Below are 20,260 nucleotides of genomic sequence, written 5' to 3'. Positions count from 1 at the left end.
TTACTATAAACACTAACATAGCAGATTGAAATTGATTTATTCTTTCAAATTCAAACAAATTAAAAAATACTCATGACTTGAGTCGCAATAAACACATTTCTGCCCGATCACATGCTTTCTAGAGTGAGGAATTCCCTTCCCATTACCATCTGTCACTAAGATAGCCATCAACCTCAGGGTCCACAGCTAAGACTTGGCCAAAGCTTATTTGGCTATAAAAAGAAAAAGCACATTAGCAGAGTCTCTATGATATGCCCAGCCTGAACTTCCTGTTTTAACGTACAGTGAACAACAATAGAAATTTGACCTGTTTCTCAAACAACACTAAAAGGTATCAGACAACTTGAAATAGACACTCACCAACAAATATAATACCTACTGTACACCTTGATAGTAGACGCAATATTCCAAAATGTGTATAGAAATAGTTAGATGGAAACATAGCTAATGTCACTGGTGTGCTCTTCTTCTGCTGCTGTAGCACATATGCTTCAACAGGGCTCAAAATTAACCTTTCTGCTTGGTAGCACTGGTGCTCCTAACTTTAAAAATATAGTCGCACCTACCAATTATAAGCACCGTTACTACAAGTTTTATATAAACAAATTTACTGCATTTGAAATCAACACTAATCAAAACTAACAAGCAAAAAAATGTATATGCTTGCGTGAGGAAAATATGTCTCAACGAAATCCCGTTATCACAAGAAAATACATTTTTATAACATAATTGAGTGACCAAAAGCTACAAGTCACTGCTTGACATGAATGAATCCGTTAACGATAACTGTGCTGTGTTCTCACGGGTGGGGTCTGCTATTGCACAGATGCTTTTGACATATACCTTATTATTTGCATACGCCATTTTAATAGCAATACCGGTCTTTTCATGAGCTGCAATATTAATTTAATCTTAGTCAGCGCAAGCCCTTTTGCGATGGTGTACGTGGTGTTAACTTTTACATATAGCTGCACGGCTGACAGCATCTGACAGAACTGAACCTCTCGTGCTTAAATAATGTAGATGTAGCAAACTGTTACCTGAAAATCCCACAAAATTTACAGTGAATGCTTTTTTATTTTTATAGCGGACTTGAAGTATTTTATCCACTCTTGGAAAAATGTAGATGGTGCATTAACATTCACCACATGATCAGTAATCAGATGTGCCATTATTTGTAGCTTTAGGGGGTTTCTAAAACAAAACCTGTCAGTGTTGTTTTCATTCTCTTCTTCAGTGCTTTACATTTTCGCGGTTGTAGCTCTTCCTGTCATCTGAAGGCAGAACCTGAGTGATTGACAGCTGATTTTAACCAATCCATTCGTGTTCAGTTCTAGAGTAGGCCAATAAGAAGAGCGTGAAGGCGGGACAAACATTGCGGGCTTTGTTTACTGCAGCAAGTTGACATGATAACAGTTTTAAACTGTTCCTAAACGCTGCGTTTCAAGTGCAAAGATGCATTCTGCGTAAATGTGTACTAAATCTGCACATGCTGTGCGCTGTGAAACCGGTCGCACTCAACAATTTTATACACTCGCACAAATGCTCCTAAATATATTTTGAGTTTGCATAGATAAAATTTCGGGCGCATACGCAACCAAAACGGTCGCAATTTCGAGCCCTGTTCAAGGATGGGCATGTTGTGCATTCTGAGAAGCACAAAATTGGTTGTAACCAGCAGTTATTTTAGATGCTGTTTCCAGTTTCTGACCTCTGGCATCAACAAGGTATATGGTCCACAGACCTTCCACAAACTGAATATTTATTCTTGTTCACTCTCTGTAAATCCTAGAGATGGCTGTGCATATAAATCCTAGTAGATAAGAAGTTTTTAAAATAATACTCAGATCAGCCCATTTGAAATCAGCAAACATGCCATTTACAAAGTAACTTAAAGGGTCACGAAACGCCAAAACACATTTTTTGAGCTGTTGACAGTCATAAATGTGTCCCACACTGCTGAAAACACTATTAGGACACAGATATTTCACAAAAAAGTGAAAACTGGTTGTTTTTGTGTTATTTCGAGCAAAATCATTCTTCCGGTTTGAAACGAATTTTTGAAGCTGCGACACGTCGAATAGGTACTTGTGTGTATTCCAGCGTGTAGACTGGCTGTCTGTAGTTGTCTGTACTCTCTTAGTGTGTAAACATGTAAACACCGCAATCAAACTGTCATTACCGTCGTGTAGGATTTTTGCTTCCTTTTGTGACAGGAATAACACACACGGCTTTCTGACGATACCTACCAAGTCCATCTAAGTTTCTGAGAAATGCTGAGGGTTTTTTTTCTCTCATTCACCGTGCGGTATCAAACACTGCATTAAAAATACACGCTTCCAGCAATTCCTCGAATCGCATATCTCGTTTGTCACGATAGGCATGAGTGAAATTCCTGAAAGTGCCATTTAATAATTTGTTAAAAAATTCGATTACTGATGTCCATGTAAACACAGTCACTGTCTTTCTCCCTGTGTCTGTGTGTTTGTTGTGCCTCTGTCAAAATCAGCGCGAGCCCAAATCAAAACTCCCATTTTTATGCAAATTTTTATGCACCTTCCCTCTTTCCCTCCTCCGACACTCCCCCCTAAACAGAGCATGACAAGCCCACTTTTCTGACTTTTTCCAAACTAGAGGTGTGAAAACACCCTGCTGAAACAGGGGGGTTTCGTGGCCCTTTAAATTACCTTTCATTCTAGGGATGCACAGAATTTTCAGCCACCGAAAATGGCCTTAGACACTGCTTTATAACCATTAATTGCTATTCAAAATCTAAAGGATCGCTGCATTGACCAAAGCTCAAGAGCAGCAGAGGACGTGCCACAGTAAAAGTTCTAAAATAGCTTCTTATTTCACTCTATTTTATATGCTTATGCATGAACCACACATGCTCTTTTTTTTTTCAATGTAGTATACTTGGTCCTGCTGCTTGCTATAGATATACTGTGCTGTCATGGCAAGGCTGGTAAACTCACTCTGTATATGTGATCCTGGACCACAAAAACTACTCATAAGTGTCCATTTTTGACAATTTAGATATGTACGTCATATTAAATCTGAATAAATAAGCTTTTAACTTAGGATAAGTTTTGTTAGAACTGGACAAAATGTGACCCAAAATAAAACTGTTTGAGCATATACAATTTGAGGGTTCCAAAAAAAATCTCAAAATTGACAAAATCACATTTAAAGCTGCCTAAACAAAGTGTTTAGCAATGCATATTACTAAGAAAAAAGTTCTTATATATTTAGAAAAGAAAATGTACAACATATCTTCCTGAAATACCTTCTATACTAATATCTAAAAAAAATTTGCATAAAAGAAAAATCAATCATTTTGACTCATACAATGTATTTTTGCCTATTGCTACCAATGCAACATTAAGACTGGTTGTGTGGGTCCTGGGTCATAAATGTGGTTATTTTATGAGTGTGTGTTCTTTTGAAATAGGTTGAATACAAGTTATTGAGTTAAATTTTAATGTCTTACAAAAAGGGGTGAGACAGTGGCTCAGTGGTTAGCATTGTCGCCTCACAGCAAGAAGGTGTGGAGTTTGCATGTTTTCTCTTTGTTCGCGTGGGTTTTCTCTGGATGCTCTGGTTTCCACCACAGTCCAAATACATGCACTATACAGTAGGTGAATTGAATAAACAAAAAAATGGCCATAGTGTATCTGTGTGAATGAGTGTGCATGGGTGTTTCTCAGTACTGGGTTGCAGCTGGAAGGGCATCTGCTGTGTAAAACATATGCTTGTGAAGTTGGCAGTTCATTCTGCTTTGGTGACCGCTGATGAATAAAGGGACTAAGCTGAAGGAAAATGAATGAATGAAGTCTTACAAAACAATAACATTAAATTAAATTAAATAAATATAATAATTACAAATCATATTTGGTTTTGTTTTTTTGGCCAAATGCATCCAGATTTTTCAGTTTGGCCCAAAATTTTTATTTCTGTCCATCTTTAATTCTTTCACATTCTGATGATTGGTTTCAACTTCAGCAGACCATCTTGTAGGATTAAAAGAATAAATGCACACAAAATTTCAGTAAAACTGATTGCTTGCACATCATTCGATGAAAGTATGGTGAAGTGATCAGTTTCATTGGCAGGGAACATGTCCAAAGACCTCAGCTTATGCCAGAAAACATAGATATCCTGATATGCTTTAAAAAATATGTCAAATCAAAGCACAGTCACAGTTTTAGTTTGTTTATATTATGGAGTGGTATGGTACAGTATGATTTGGTACGCTTTTATGGCCATTTCCACTGTCAAAAGGTACCTAAAAGCGAAACATACCATACCACTTTTTCGGTACCCTTTGCAAAGGGTACCTAGCACTGAAAAGGGTACCAAAAGAGCTAGACGCACAGCTGAAGGCTATTGGTTTACAGAGATACGTCACTCGCTGCTGTAACAAGCCAGGGGAATGAAAACAAACAAAAAAAAAAACGCCATTTTTAAAAACACAGCCAAGACATTCCACCGTAATAATGTATACATATAAAAACAAGCCATGGTCAGCCTTAGCTTCGACAAACCTTGTCGTCGTCTTGATGAACAGCTACAAAGTCAAGAAAAAGCAAATCTGTCTTGTCTTGTTTTTGTTTTACAAGGCAGTCTAAAAGTATGAGTGGTTTCACTTTCTCCAGAGAGCTCGCGTGCACTCACCGCACATCTATATTTGAAATAACGAACTTCTTAATAAGGAGGTGATGATAATAACGTACGCATGATCATTGAAGTGCTTCTGACATCCGATCCTTTCAGAAAGAGACAAACGCGAGAGTGAAGCGCGAAAAAACAAAGGAGAAGCCTGATAAAACAAAGGAGCAAATGATTCTTTCAGCAACCTAAAACATGAACAAACTGCCATGTTTAACTATTATCATCACTGTTTGGACTATTATGAACTCAGAATGATGGAATTACTTTCTAACAAGAGGTTACATGTGCTGCTGAAGATTAAAGATACAGATGAGAGGTTTGTGCTGACTGTGAAATATGTGTTGCGTGTTTTAACAAGCCATTAAAGAACCTTCTTTAATTTGTATTGTTCATTTTTGATTTGGAATTCATTTTAAATTTGTAATTTAGCTGCACAGTCAAAGTTTTAGTTTGTTTATATTAAAAAGTCTTGAATTATTCACTTTTTTATTTTTATTTTGATTTCAAATCTTTAATTGTGAATTGTTACATCCCTAGCCCTACTGTCTTGACCAATCTACATGTCTAAATGTACTCAGTTGCTGTCATGTGATTGGCTGATTGGATATTTGCGTCAACAAGCAGTTACCTAATAAAGTGTCAGATGAGTATAGAGCACGAGTCATTTTACTGGCAAAGAAAAGACCAGAAAAATGATGATGCTTCAGTGTTGAGCATAAGAAACTCAAACATGAGGATGAGTAAATGCTAACAGACTTTATAATACATTTATTTTTGAGTGAACTACCCCTTTAAATCTACTAAGACACAAAACACAAAAATATCCCTCTCTGTTCACTGGCTGACCGCATACAGTGATCACATTGTTATGTAGTATTCCCTCTTTTCTTCACTTTCTCTAGCTCAGTCATACAATTCCTCACAGTTACAGCAACTGAGGAAATCCGATGCAACACTGGCTTAACACATTACACAATTGTGCATTCAGTTGGAGACAGAGACATTGGGCCACACCGAGTAACGTGTAAGGCACAAAGAAAAAAAAAAGACCAACCACACACACACACACACACACAAGCTTTCACTACAACACACATTTACAACACACACAAAGCCCAAAGCGTAACCTTAACCCTTCGCCAGTCCAGCAATTCAGGTTTGCTCAGGTTACACAACCCATACACACACACAGCATCGTCTCCAAGAGTGCTTTGCTGTGCAAACTCTCACTCATTCACTCTCTCTCTCTCTCTCTCGCTGACTTCTGGGTAATAATCCAGGGGCTCTTCAATGATGAGTAAGCCAATCTGGCTGACTGTGAAGTCATAAGGAATAAAAGTGCTAGCACAATGTGGAAAGAAACACGGCCAGGCCAAGTCTGGTCACCTCCACGCACCATGTAGAATCATTCAAGGGTATCAACAGTTTGTATAGCAGAGAGACGCGTTAGCCAAAACACATTTAGTGCAGCACAAAACACAGGCAAGTATTTCAGACACACTTTGGTTTTAAATAGGCAAGCTACACTTCTGAACTGCAGTGTGAAGTGAACAAAAAAGATTCATCTATAGACAAATAAAAACACTTTAGTATTGCAGATGTTGAATTTATATTAGCAGAAGGAAAGGGAGTGTACAGCTGTGAAAATCCCAATGTTCGAGTAGGTTCTTGGTGGTTTTTCACCATAGTTACAAGTGTGACTCAAGCGTATGTCTATTTCTGGCCTCTACAGATGGCTGATACATAAACACTAATTACAATCACTGGCCACTTTATTAGGTACTACTTGTTAATGCAAATTTCTAATCAGCCAATCACATGGCAGCAACTCAATGCATTTAGGCATGTAGACATAGTGAAGACAATCTGATGCACTTTAAACCGAGGATCACAATGGGGAAGAAAGCTGATTTAAAGGGCACCTATGATGAAAATAATCTTTTTTTAAGCAGTTGGACAGAACTGTGTGTAGGTATAGTGTGTCCACAGTTATATTGGGCTGATGTAAAGACAATAAGTGTTTTTGTTTTATTTTCTGAAGCTAAAATAGCATCCAAATCCCTCCCGTTTTAAGGCCTACCGCAACTTGACGCAGGACTGCAGTTTTCCCGCACCCCGAATTGATTGACAGCCACGTATAAACATGTCTCTGTAGTAACGTGAATAATCATATCAACAAGACAGAATGTGCGCAAAGCAACTGGCAATAAAAGGTCTGTTCAGTTTGCTATGATCATCAATCATCATCAAATGTGATCAAGAGTGAGTTTTACAAGTTTAAAATGTTTTAAAACAGTGCACGTGTGTAATGAATTACAGCGATTTACTTCAGTTTTACTTTGTAACCACAGCCGCGTGTCAGTACAATTATAAAGGAAGACGCTTCAATCCCAGTTTGTGGCCGTTAAATCTGGTTTATTTTGTACATTAACATAACAGATATCCATACAGCAGTGGAGATTAACCTGTATCCTGTCATATTTGCCGTGCAAAAACAGTGCTAAGCTAAACGGGCATGCTGTCTGTGTGTGTGTCCGCTGTTAATGTGTGTGTGTGTGTGAACTTTGTAACGACATTGTTTGTGACTTATCGTTGTAACTCCACAACAAAATACATCAGATAATCATTGGGATAGTTCTTAATGTAGTATTTCTCACAAACGTTACGTGAGATCTGCTTCCTTCATGTCTGTCTGTTGTCTGACGCAGCCGAGGGAGGAGATTGAGGCACACTGAAACGCACGCGTTAACAGTGGGCGGGGAGGACTAGCATTGAAGGCACAGTGTACAAAAACAGCTACAAGATGCTCAGAGCTATAAATGACAAACTTTTGAAAGGTATAATAAATATTCTGATGAGTGTTTTGAGCTGAAACCTTACAGACACATTCTGGAGACACAAAAGAAAATCTGGAAAAAGGGGTAAACTAGGTGCCCTTTAAGTGACTTTGAACGTGGCATGGTTGTTGGTGCCAGACGGGCTGATCTGAGTATTTCATAAAGTGCTGATCTACTGAGATTTTTACGCACAACCATCTCTAATATCCACTCGTTACAACTAAGGTATGCAGAAGAGCATCTCAAAAAATGTTTTTCTATATTTTTGATTGCTTTTTAATAATTTTAAGATTGGCTCAACCAATGGCTTGGTTTTGTGACAGGGATATCCATTTATCCATCCAACTGCAGACAAGGGAGCTGTTAGGAGGAACCATTAATTTGCTCTATTTAGTGTCATCCCAGTTACAGAATTTCCATACATATTTAAAAATCATAAATTCTGTCAACCTAAACAACACTTTCTGCTTATGAGACACTTCCACAAAGAAGTGTCTTAAAGAGCCCATATTATACATGAAATAGGGTCATATTTTGGTTGTAAGGGTCTCCAACAACAGTCTAATATGCATGCAAGGTCAAAAAACACTGTCATGGTCTTATAATCTGCATTTAGTTTTACCTAATTATTCCAGCGACTCCCATATGAATCGTTCAGGGATTCATTTGTTCCCAAACCCCTCCTCAGCGCGAAGCTAATCTGCGCTGATTGGACCGATGACAGCCTGGTGCGATTGGTCGTCACGGACAAGGCATCAGCGCAAGACAGAGGGAAATGCCCAGCTGCTAATCAACAATATAAAAGTAGTCACAGTGCATACACGATTCATAGTGGATTTTGGCTGCCAGTGGGTGAATGTAAATACAGACGATGGACTAGAAAAAACTGACGACTAACTAAAAAGTCCAAGAACTAGCGAGGAGATCTCCTAGCCCGTCACAGTCTACCTGCTCTTTTCACACACAGAGACCTAGGGCGGCAGAATAGAGATAGAGAGGGCGCGGCGACACCTCCCTCACCACCCGCGTCCTCAGTTATATCCACAAATACCACCCCCCCCCCCCTCCCCCGGTCTTCAATTTCAACCGCGACCACCCCCCCCACCCCCCCGGTCCTCACTTTACTACCGGGTCCCTTTCGTTTTCACTATCGGGTTGAGGGCGCCGTGATCATCCTTTGCCTAAAGCAGAGGAGACACACACACACACACACATTACCCTCCTAAGAGGAGACACACACTACCCTCATCAGAGGAGACACACACATTACACTCCTCCCCGAGGACACGACACACACGCCTAGAGCGCCAGTTCAGTTTGCTGGGTGCAATTTAGACACCTCACCTCAAACCTAAGCTGAACTAATTTGAAACTTGACCATTGAATGTGTGTGGGAACAGCTGATGATACGTAAACAAAGCGGCACGCGTCGCGTTTTCAACGTGGCTTTACACGCGATATGAGAATATATAGAGTTAACCTGATACAGTACACTCGGTTACAAGTAACAAAACACAACTAAATACATAATTTGCAATTTAGAGTAAACGAGGCAACAATTTTAATCGCACATACTTACACTTGTGAAATGGGGGAAGAAACTGATTTATGATCCACTGATCCATGTTCTGACAGTCTTTACTGATCCTTCCTTTAACAAACCGATGAAGTCTTCTTTGTAAGCAGTTTCCAGAAGCACTCGAACTGCTGAGGTTTCATCTTTGGGTGAACTGTCTATAATATCCATCTACACAGCGTGACTTCATTCGACCAGTGTCTGTGTGTGTGTGTGTGTGTGTGTGTGTGTGTGTGTGTGTGTGTGTGCGCGTGTGTGCGTGCGTGCGTGCGTGCGTGCGTGCGTGCGTGTGTGCGTGTGTGTGAGACTTTTTTCTGTTAGTGGGTGCGGCCGCAGGTTTCAAATCTCCCGGGTTTGCGCGCGCAACTACTTGTGTTTCGTAGCCACGTCATCACGAAACACCTAATGACTCGTTATCAAGACGACTCGTTTGAAGCACTATGAGTCGACTCTTTTATAGATGAATCAATAGTTTTAAACACTGTACACTTACAGATTTAAGCCTTAGCTGGATATTTCACTTCACTTAGAGCTGTGTTACACACTACATGGAAGGGCATTTTCAAAAACCCATAATATGGGCTCTTTAATACAAGTTGAAAATTTACTCTCTCTCTCTCAAGTGGTTCCAAACCTTGTTTCGTTTGTTTTTCTTATTGGGCACAAAAGAAAATATTTAGAAAAAAGCTGAAAGCCAATGAATTCCATAATAGGAAAAAAAAATAATTCTATGGATGTCAATGGTTTTCAGCTTTCTACAAAATATCTTCTTTTTGCATTAAACAAAATAAAGAAAGGCATCAAGGACTGAGACAAAGCTGAGAATTTTCACTTTCGGGTGAACTGTACCTTTAACGTGGCTTTCTGGGCTGCACGATATTACGCAACCTTCCTGGATCTTTATCATCCGCAGTTCATAATCCTTCCTAACATGAAGAGAACAACTCCTCTTTTTTGTTTAAACAACTGATCTATCAAGCACCGGACTGATCCAGGAACAAAAGCAGACACAGCTGTTTTGGATGAGCCGCAGACCACAAGTGTAGTGAAAGCCCAACAACAAAAGACACCTGCTGTGTTCTTACATGGAAACACATGCAGGAAAAGATCCAGGCTGATGGATATACAGCAGCCTCTCACCTGCACATTGGCCTGTCACCATAGCTATTTTTATTTTTTTGCTGTACGATGAATTGCATCAAATATCGTTTGTGATAAACCATTTTATTGTCATTTTAAGAAAATGTTATACTGCCACAATGACAATATTATAGCATACATTTTTTCAAAGAACCCATAACATTTTATTTAGAAGATTATTTAATATTATTGAAAATAAAGTTGTGTAGGCTCGCATTTTACACTATTGTTAAAATACTCTAAACTATCTTTGTCAGTGTTTTCAAACAATTATATTTGATTTACCAAAGTCACACAAGTGACAATTTCCCATCTGTCACATCTATAATGGAGAGATAACCAAGATTTTTCCTCATAAATGCAAAAATATAAAATAAAATTAATAATTTAAGTTTGATAGAGAGCCAACTCTTCCTTCTGATAAGCATTATTCCTTGGGTTGTGCAGTTTAATTCATAGAATTTCTACAAAGTATGTTGTATACTGCCAACTCGCAGACGTTTTGTCAAATCCATTACATATGTTTAATTTCCTCATTAAAAATGTTTTTTTTTAATTGTGTTCAGTTGTTTTGGAAAATATAAACAGTGATTTCAATATAATGTTAACGTATACTTTCTATGTGAATTTATGTTTTGAGTTTTTACTGCAAATGTCACATCCAAAGGCTGGAACTGCTCAACTGTGGTCATTTTAACAGTTTAATAATTAGGCATTGGAATCAGAATGTTTAAAGTAAATATCCTAAACAAATAAACAATATTATAAGGTATACAGTAATATAACTAGAAAAGTACCACATTTAACAAAGACATTTTAGACTTTTCAAATATACTCTCGTAATTTATAGTAGAGCTAGGCTATATGGCAAAAATACAATCTCGATAATTCTTTTCTGTATTGAACGATAACGATGTATTTCGATAAGAAAGGAAAGTTAGGAAAGTTAACTGTTGGCGGAAAAGTGAAACAAGCTAAACAATACTGGCTGATGCAGCATGACTTTCAACACAATTATAGATTACTGTTGTTGCATATTTTAGCTGTGTGATTCGCACTTAGGATCAAAATAGAGTAAAAATGTCCAGAGCTTATCTTTGTTATCAACATAAATTATTATACAATAATTATTATTACGATTTGATATGATTTATTGGCTCAACCCTAGTTTATAGTAAACACTATAGTGTTTTTTTAACCGTACTGACACCTACAATAGAGATTGGATGAGAAGACAGAGGCTGCGCAATCAGCTAAAATGATGCTGACAATGGTTTTTATGATTTTTCACATGTTAACAGAAATTAGGGGAAAAAATAAACAGAGGGACTAATAATTCTGACTTAAACTATATATTGCATGACCAAAAAATGATTGAGGTCATGTCTATGCGATAATGCAATAAAGTCATTATATTGATTATTGTGACAGGCCTACCTGCACATCTCCGCAAATGCCAGGAAGTTCAGTTTCTTCATCTTCTTCTCACTGAGCCAATAGCCCACTCGTCTGCCTCTCAGGAAAGTCTGCATCTTCAGCCACTGATGGCCAAAAGTGACAGCAGCGTCACTCCAGTGAAAACAGGAAACAGTCTTCTTATACAACCCTGCCAAGCAAAGCCAAGAGAGATGATTATCAGCGCCGCAAATGATGACGCTTCTAAATGAACGATAAACCAAAGACTGCAAATAAAAAAACAAAGAGATTCAATGGCTGTAAATGAATGGGACGCATTCTGCTCAATATCAAGTTGAGTACTGAATCTTCAAGGCAGCAAATGAGTGAACTGAATAGCTAAAAAATATTTTATTCACTTCTATTTGAACATAAGACGCATCGTAGCTTCAATTGGGTTCAGTTATGATAATATCACACACTAGAAATCTCACTGTATTTACTGTCTATGATAATATCGCAATTGTTGTTTTAAAGGGGACCTATTATGCCACTTTTAACAAGATGTAAAATAAGTCTTTTATCTCTCTAGAGAGTGTATGTGAAGTTCCCACTCAAAATAACACACAAATAGGGCTTTATAACTCTTTAAATCTGCCCCTTTTAGGCTTTGATCCAAATTGTGCTGTTTTGGTGACTGTCGCTTTAAATTCAAATGAGCATTTTTCAACAGAGGGCGGAGCTACAAATGCTTATGCATCAGTATAGTAGCAGATTGTGTAGCAGTGTGTTGCAGACCTCTTGACCAGGTCACCCTTGTAAATGAGATTTTTTTATCTGGTTAAATAAAGAAACATATAGATTCAAAAACATGAATAAGGTAGTGCTGGGTAAAAAATTTTATAGTAATTAATCATATAAAAGTTTTTTTAAAAGTTTGTTTTGACAATTTAAGTGTGTTTACTGTGTATATTTATTAGGGTTGTCACGATACCATTAATTAATCTTACGATTCTATACCAGCTGAAGTATAACGATACCAAGTAGTATTGCTATACTGTGATTTATAACTCAAAGAAAATTGTCAGAAATACTATATTTTACATAATAGGTGTTGAATTTAATTAATGATTCCTTTATTATTGAAAAAAGTATTATTTGCACTTCACTACACCTAAAATTTATTCATTCTTTTTGTTTATTTTGTAGATAACTGAACAACAAAAACACATTAAAATAAAGATAAAAATACAAAAAGAGCAAAAAATTCGGCTATATGAAGTGGTCAAAAATTGTTTCAAAAATCTACCTTCGGCCACTTTTCCAAGTGATCAACTAGACGTCAAGTAATTATTCATAGCTTTTATAACTGGGATCAATGACAAGACTTCAGGTATATTCAGGTATATGGAAGAATGTTAACAACCAGCAGCCATTAACATCTAAAGGAGGAAACAAATACTATGAAAGTCAATGGTTACCAGACTCCAACATACTTCAAAGTATCTCCTTTTGTGTTCAACGGAAGACAGAGTAATGTAAATCATGACGAATTTTCATTTTTGGGTGATTATCTCTTTAAATAATTTAACATAATCATAAGCAAGAATGACAATTTCATTGAAAATAAGCACAATTAAATTTGATATGAAGTTGACAGGTTAAAAAAATGGATTTATTTTTAGCGTAATTAAACTTAGTGGCACATGCTTCTGTTTATCAGGAATGTAATGTAAAATTTAACATTTTATTATAATATTCACTCCAAAATATCAAGAGAATTAATTGTTTTAATGAACCGGCACATTCAAATAAAAAAATCACATTGATTATGCATAATGTTGAAATTTTGTAATGTACAAAAACGTTTCAAACAGTCAGAACATCATTTGGGAGCTTTAACATTAAACCTAAAACCTGGATTCATAATATGTGTGGATATTTGTATTAAATCTAGGATGCAAGTAAGAATATTCTATCCAAAGCGTCATGAGTAAGTTTGATGCATATTTGTTTATATATTTAAAATTTATTAACAACATGATTTTATAAATCATATGAATCATATTAAAAGTATGAATCATTCAAAGTATCAAGGACGAGTTTGTGGCATCAATTTAACACAAGAAAAAATACTATAGTAATCTATAGCAAATACTAGTTATTGTGTTTTTTAACCGTACTACTGTAAAGTACGTGAACTAATCTTCTGCTGTAATTCTGTAGTTACTATGGTAACACAACCATAATAAACAACAAAATACTTGCTGTGGCAGTTCTATAATTGTCATGGTAATACAACAATTACCGTAATATAAAAAACAAAATGTGGTATAATTTGGTTCAGAACATTTCCCAGTGATGGGTTGTGGCTGGAAGGGCATCCGCTGTGTAAAACATGTGCTGGATATGTTGGCCATTCATTTCACTGTGGTGATCCCAGATTAATAAAGGGACTAAGCCTAAAAGAAAATAAATGAATGAATGAATGAATGAATGAATTAATGAATGAATGAATGAATTAATGAATGAATGAACGAATGGTTCAGAACACTATAGAATTTACTATAATGCATTATAGTATTTTTTCCATTTGAACATTCAGAGTTTCAAGGACAAGTTACTGGCATCAATTCAACAAAACACCCACAACATAATTCCGCACAAACTTTTAGGGTACACTCAACTGTAGGGTATATTCAACACGATCTCACAGCAATTTAAAAACTTTTTGATTTTGTACGAATTCATATGAATTCGTACAATCTCATTCGTACAATTTTCTCATCCCCTAATGATGATGATTGGGTTTAGGGGAGGGGTTTGATGCCATGCCTCTTTTAAAATCGTACATTTTCGTATGACTGAAATCTTACCAATTCGTACAAATTAGTCACTAAACTGACAAAATGTAAAATAGTTACGTTTCCTCGTTAAATCAGGCTGGTATATTATATCACAAAACACCAGTTTACTTTGGTAAATATGAAAGTATACAGTTTATCATATTACTATAGATGAAACTACAGTATGCAACGCATTTGATTATTCAAATACATCGAGTAATATATAGTAAACACTAGTGCTAGTGTTTTAGAATCATAGACTACCATAGTAGAGTACTTTATTTAATCTGTTGAGGTAATTCTATTCCAGGTAACATAAAAGTTGATTTTATATTCGCACAATCGTTATTTTTTTAATCAGTGACACGCTTCTCATATTGTTCACATATCATGATATTTTGAATATTTGGTCTGAAACCGCATGCAAGCATGACTTCAACACAACATTCGCACATTAATTGACTGTCAACAATGTTGTACTTTGATAGTCATCAATATGAGTTATAATACGAGTTCCCTATTCAAGATTTGCAGAGAATACTTTTATGAAGTTAAATTATTGAGGAGTCTGAATGTTCGAATATAAAAACAACCTTACCACAATGGCATATCATAGTCGCTTTTATAATACAACAATTACCGTAATATAAGCAACAAAATGTGATATTATATGGTTCGAAACACTGTAGAATTTAATACAATGTTTCCTCTAGGATTTTTTCCAGCTGTGGCGGCAGGCCTTTTTTACACAGATCTGCTAACTACCTATGGCATTATTTCAATGACAAATGTCGTGAGTGCAGTATTACAAGGCGAGATCGGATTTATGAAATAGCCTACAGCATGCGAATTTCTTTGCTTGCACGCCGATTTTCTCTGGTTGTGCACAAAGCTTCTTGCACGCCCTCAAATAAGCGCTGCTCAAGCGCAGACAGTGTTGCCAAATTGGGCAGTTTTGAAATTTTTTTGCGGGTAAAAAGTGACATAGTGACATAGTAGTGAAAATTTGGGTGGTTTTGCAACGGCGTGCCCGCCAGCCCCGGTCTGCCCTCATAAACCTGTTTTGATCTCCCAAAGAGATGCCATAGCTCCATTCTTCACATACATATGCTTGGAACAGTGTATAAACGCTTGTGATCTCCCTCCCCGACACGACATGAATGAGATGTTGTAATGTAGCCGTGGCGGGATGAATTTTGGCGTGGCGCCCCGCCATGGAAGAATGAATGTAGCGGAAACCATGCAATGTATTATAGAGTTTCATGCTAGTGCTAGTTTTTGAACCATACTAAAGTATGTGAACTAATCTTCTGCGTTAATTCTATAGTTGCTATGGTAAAACAACTGCAATATAGACCTTTTTCTTGGCTGCTGCATGGAGGGCACCATAGCGAACAGCGTCTTCCGGTAGAATGCTAAGAACTTCCGGTAACAGCATTTACAACTGGTAATTTGCGCTCCGAAAATGGGTTTCAATAGCGTTTTGAGTGGATTATGGAGTGTTTTTGTCACACACAACTTTGAAAGGTGTGTATTAAAGCTGTTATTATTTGTCAGATGTGGTTCAAGCGCGCGAGAAAAATGTTCTCCTAGTTCACGTGTCTGCCGTCATAAAAACAGCTGTTAGCTCAGCGGCTCTTCAATACACACACACACGCAATACTTCACTGCATTATAGAGCAAACCAGATTACTGGCATGAAACTTAACAGGTATGCAAATCATGCAATTTACAAAAATGACCAATAAAAGTTCATTACTGATACTCTGCTGGCTGATTTGCATGTTCATTCTAATCATGAGCCATTTGTTTCATTTAGTGTGTTGTATTTACCACCGTTTGTGTTTTTCTGTCATTTCAAAATGTAAATTTATTTTCACTTTGTCACAGTTATTAAATCAGTGTGCTTGTGGGACAGTACATGTGACTTTAGCGATGACGATGCTTCATTTAAACAGCAGAAGATGTCGTCTGACAACGAGGGGAAAATGCCTCACAGCAGTTGTTTTCCATCCTATTAGATCACATTTTTTAAAATGATCAGTCCAGGAGGTAGTGCTGATCGACAACAGTATCAGTTTAAAGAAGATAAATGCAGGTAAAATAGATTAAAACTATCGTTTCAAAGCTGTCCAAATGTGACTGTTTACACGCATCAGCTGCCGACCAGAAGTTCTTAGCATTCTCTTTGCGCATACACGCAAAGCATAATGGGTAATTTTGCATTCCAAGAAAAAGGTCTATAACCAACAAAATTCTGCACAAACTTTTTATAACTATAGGGTAAATTCAACGCAATCTAACGGCAATTCATAACTTTTTGATTTACTAGCTAATTCGTATGAATTCATACAATCTCATTCATTCTATTTAGTACAACTTGCTTATCTCCTAATGACGGTTGGGTGTCACGCCTCCTTTTTAAAATCTTACATTTTCATACAACTGAACTCACTATTAGCCACTAAACTGACAAATCGTAAAATAGTTATGTTTCCTCGTTAGATCAGGCTGGTATATTATATCACAAAACACCAGTTTACTATGGTAAACATGAAAGTATACAGTTTATAATATTACTATAGATGACACTACAGTATGCAAAGCATTTGAAAACATTATAATGCATACAGTATAAGACACTTCACTATAATATAGCTCAAAACAATACTAAATACTAGTAAATTCAAAACTATAGTATTTACTGTAATGTATTATATCATAGTATTTTTTCCATTTGTACATTCAGTTTTAAGGACGAGTTTATGGCATCAATTGAACAAAACACCCACATGAAAAAAATACTATAGTAATCTATAGTAATCACAGTGCCAGTGTTTTAGAATCATAGGCTACCATAGTAAAGTACTTTAATTAATCTGTTGCGGTAATTCTAATCGAGGTAGCATTAAAGTTGGTTTTATATTCGCACATTTGTTATTTTTTTTAACAAAGACACAAATTTAGGATTTCCGTAGAATAAATTTATGAAGATAAATTGTTGAGGAGACAGTCCGAATGTGCAAAAATAAAAACAACTTTACCACAATGTAATACCATAGTCGCTATGGTAATACAACAATTACCATAATATAAGCAACAAAATGTGGTGTAATAAGGTTCGAAACACTACAGAATTGACTATAAATTACTATAGTGTTTTTATAGTGTCGCGAATTTAAAGTCAATTCGAATAATCGACCAATTACTTTAACGGCCGCTGCGAATATTCGCTGCATCACAGAGCTGCTTCGCGGGAGAGCTGAAACTTTACGATGCCCACAAAAGCTGTCCAGGAAGACAGCTCACTAGAATTAAGACACAGCCCACGTGTCTCTCCTGTCTTTAGCCTCACTCTTAAGGCACCATCGCTTCAGAACAGAAATACAGTAAAAATCTGGCATTTGTACACATCATGTAGATTTGCCAAAACAGAAAGCACCAGCGGAGACCCAGATGGACTCCTGAAATCCGCCATAAACAACCCATTCAGCGGCGGCGCAAACAAGCTAACACTCCACCTACTTTTACATTCAGAGCAGCTCAACTCTCGCGGAGGGATGTCAGAAACCCTCGGCTCTGCTTTTGTCGCCCGCTGGACGCCCCGAAAGAGCAAAAGCAGCAGAATAAATACCTGTCTAGCGCATGTTTTCGGGCTTCTGTCGGATAGCAGTTTGGCTAGCTGGAGGACAGTCGGGTCTCCATGGCTGCTCGTCTGTCTGTGGCCGCCACTGAGAATCACGGGCTCTCTAGGGATGATCGGGGGAACCGGTGGGATCTGCTCGCAGTAGAGACACCCGGACAGCCTCCTCTTGAGGTGGGGCAGGGCTCAGTTCAGTCCGGCTAGTGTGTGTGAGTGTGTTCCTCTTCAAGCATGACAGGAGGTTTGAGCTGCTACTGAATCGGCGGAGAGAGAGTGAGAGAGTGAGTCAGTCAGTAAGTCAATGTGGCCGCCAGGAAGCGCCAGAGCTGCGCCATCGACCTGTGCTCTGACTGGGCTTCTGGAGAAAACAAAGTGATAAATTAAAACAAACAGCCGTTTGATTGTATATACAGTATGTTTAGCGCTGATTTGAGAATGTGATGAAAAATACTTTCGTTTTTACTTGCGTATAACATTTCTTTAATTACAATTTTTTTCTTGATTTTAGCTTTTATATATTTATATTTATTATTGTTTATATTTAAATATATTTTAGTTTTTTTCAGTAAACCATCTTTTTACAATCTCTTTTAAATGAACAATTTCTGTAGGATGCTAGACAATAATATATATGTGTATACACATTAGATTAGTCAGTACCAATTCAAAACTGTAACTAATAAAAAAAAATATAATTAATTAATATTATATTTATTTAATATATTTATTATATTTAAATTGATTATTTTAAAGTTGTATATATATATATATATATATATATATATATATATATATATATATATATATATATATATATATATATATGTGTGTGTGTGTGTGTATGTATGTACAATTCAAATAGTAACAGAAATTAAGTTTTTAATGCTGTTTTGTTTGTTTGATTGTTTAAATATTATTGTACTTAATTTTAATTTTAATACACTAGAGTGGAGTAATGCTGCTAAATGTACAAACAGATTTTTACTAAATGTCTTTTTATGTTTTTTTTTAAGTATTTATGATCTAAGAAATAATCGCAGCACAAGACTTCTTTCAAAATATTGAAAACTCTCATGGACCTCAAACTACTTATATATTGATTTTACATTTATATAAAATCATTAAAAATAAAAAAAATCTATACATGTACTATTGCAACAAATTAATACTCAAATTTAACAAATGCATTCTATACCATTCAAGAATACGTACTACTACTTATTTACGCAATCATTAATAAAAAAAAATTGTATATATATATTTAAATGTCACTTTAAGCTGTACAGAAGTGTCTTAAAACTATTATGTTTAGAAATGTGTTGAAAAAAAAATCTCTCCGTTAAACAGAAAATGGGGAAAAAATAAACAGGAGGGCTATTAATTCTGACTTCAACTGTGTATATATATATATATATATATATATATATATATATATATATATATGAGCAATATCACACTCGTAGCAGTGCAATATGGCCGTATATCACCACTGGTGGGAGGCATACGTTAGTAACCTGGTTAGCCCCACCAGTGATGATTTACAACCATATAGCACTGTTACGAGTGTGATATTGCTTTTGTATAAGTTCGACGGCTTAATCGTGTATGTAAAAAGGAGGATTAAACAAAACCCTTTTGTATGAGGAACTACTTTCTTTCATCATTCCTTCACAACTGCAGCTGACCTCAGAACAGCAGAAACCGTTGCTACTTCACAAACATCACTTTAGAGCTAGTATTTGATTATCTAGCGTAATGTCTAAAGTGATGGCAAAACAGGTGATTTTGCTCACATTTTAAGATTATAAGGCTGAACGGCATGAAATGCCATCAGTCTACAGCGATTTCCCAGTATCACTCTTCTGCAATGGGAGATCACAATAATTAACCTCGAAAAAGCCAAAGCAAAGCAAACACTAGCAGAAACGCTACCAGATTACTATGGTATCAATACAGCACAACAACAAACAAAAGAGAGACCGACTTAGAAAGTAACTTGTCTGATTTATAATGATGTAATCAGCTGTAGTTTGAAATATATATAAATTTATATTATATTGCATAAAAATTGCTTCTTTTTAATATTCTCATCACTGCAGATATTAAGACTTATCCATTTCTACTTCAAGAAGCCTTTTAATGAATTTCAATA

The 20,260-nt window shown here is 36.4% G+C and overlaps 1 protein-coding gene across 1 annotated transcript in view; it reads right to left on the bottom strand.

The window, feature by feature from the left end:
• Positions 1-18,392, bottom strand: part of itpk1b (inositol-tetrakisphosphate 1-kinase b) — a 113,908-nt gene extending 95,516 nt beyond the window's left edge. Inside the window, exons 1-2 of the mRNA XM_056476688.1 lie at positions 18,100-18,392; positions 11,662-11,830 (exon numbers count right to left, since the gene is read on the bottom strand). Of these exons, the coding sequence (XP_056332663.1) occupies positions 11,662-11,756 (95 nt within the window). The 5' untranslated portion in view covers positions 11,757-11,830; positions 18,100-18,392. The remainder of the gene's footprint in view (positions 1-11,661; positions 11,831-18,099) is intronic.
• Between the last annotated feature and the right edge of the window lie 1,868 nt (positions 18,393-20,260).

The sequence above is a fragment of the Danio aesculapii genome, chromosome 17 (genome assembly GCF_903798145.1).
Source record: "Danio aesculapii chromosome 17, fDanAes4.1, whole genome shotgun sequence".
In the NCBI taxonomy this organism is placed as follows: Eukaryota; Metazoa; Chordata; class Actinopteri; order Cypriniformes; family Danionidae; genus Danio; species Danio aesculapii.
This window is presented reverse-complemented; position numbering and strand designations above follow the sequence as displayed.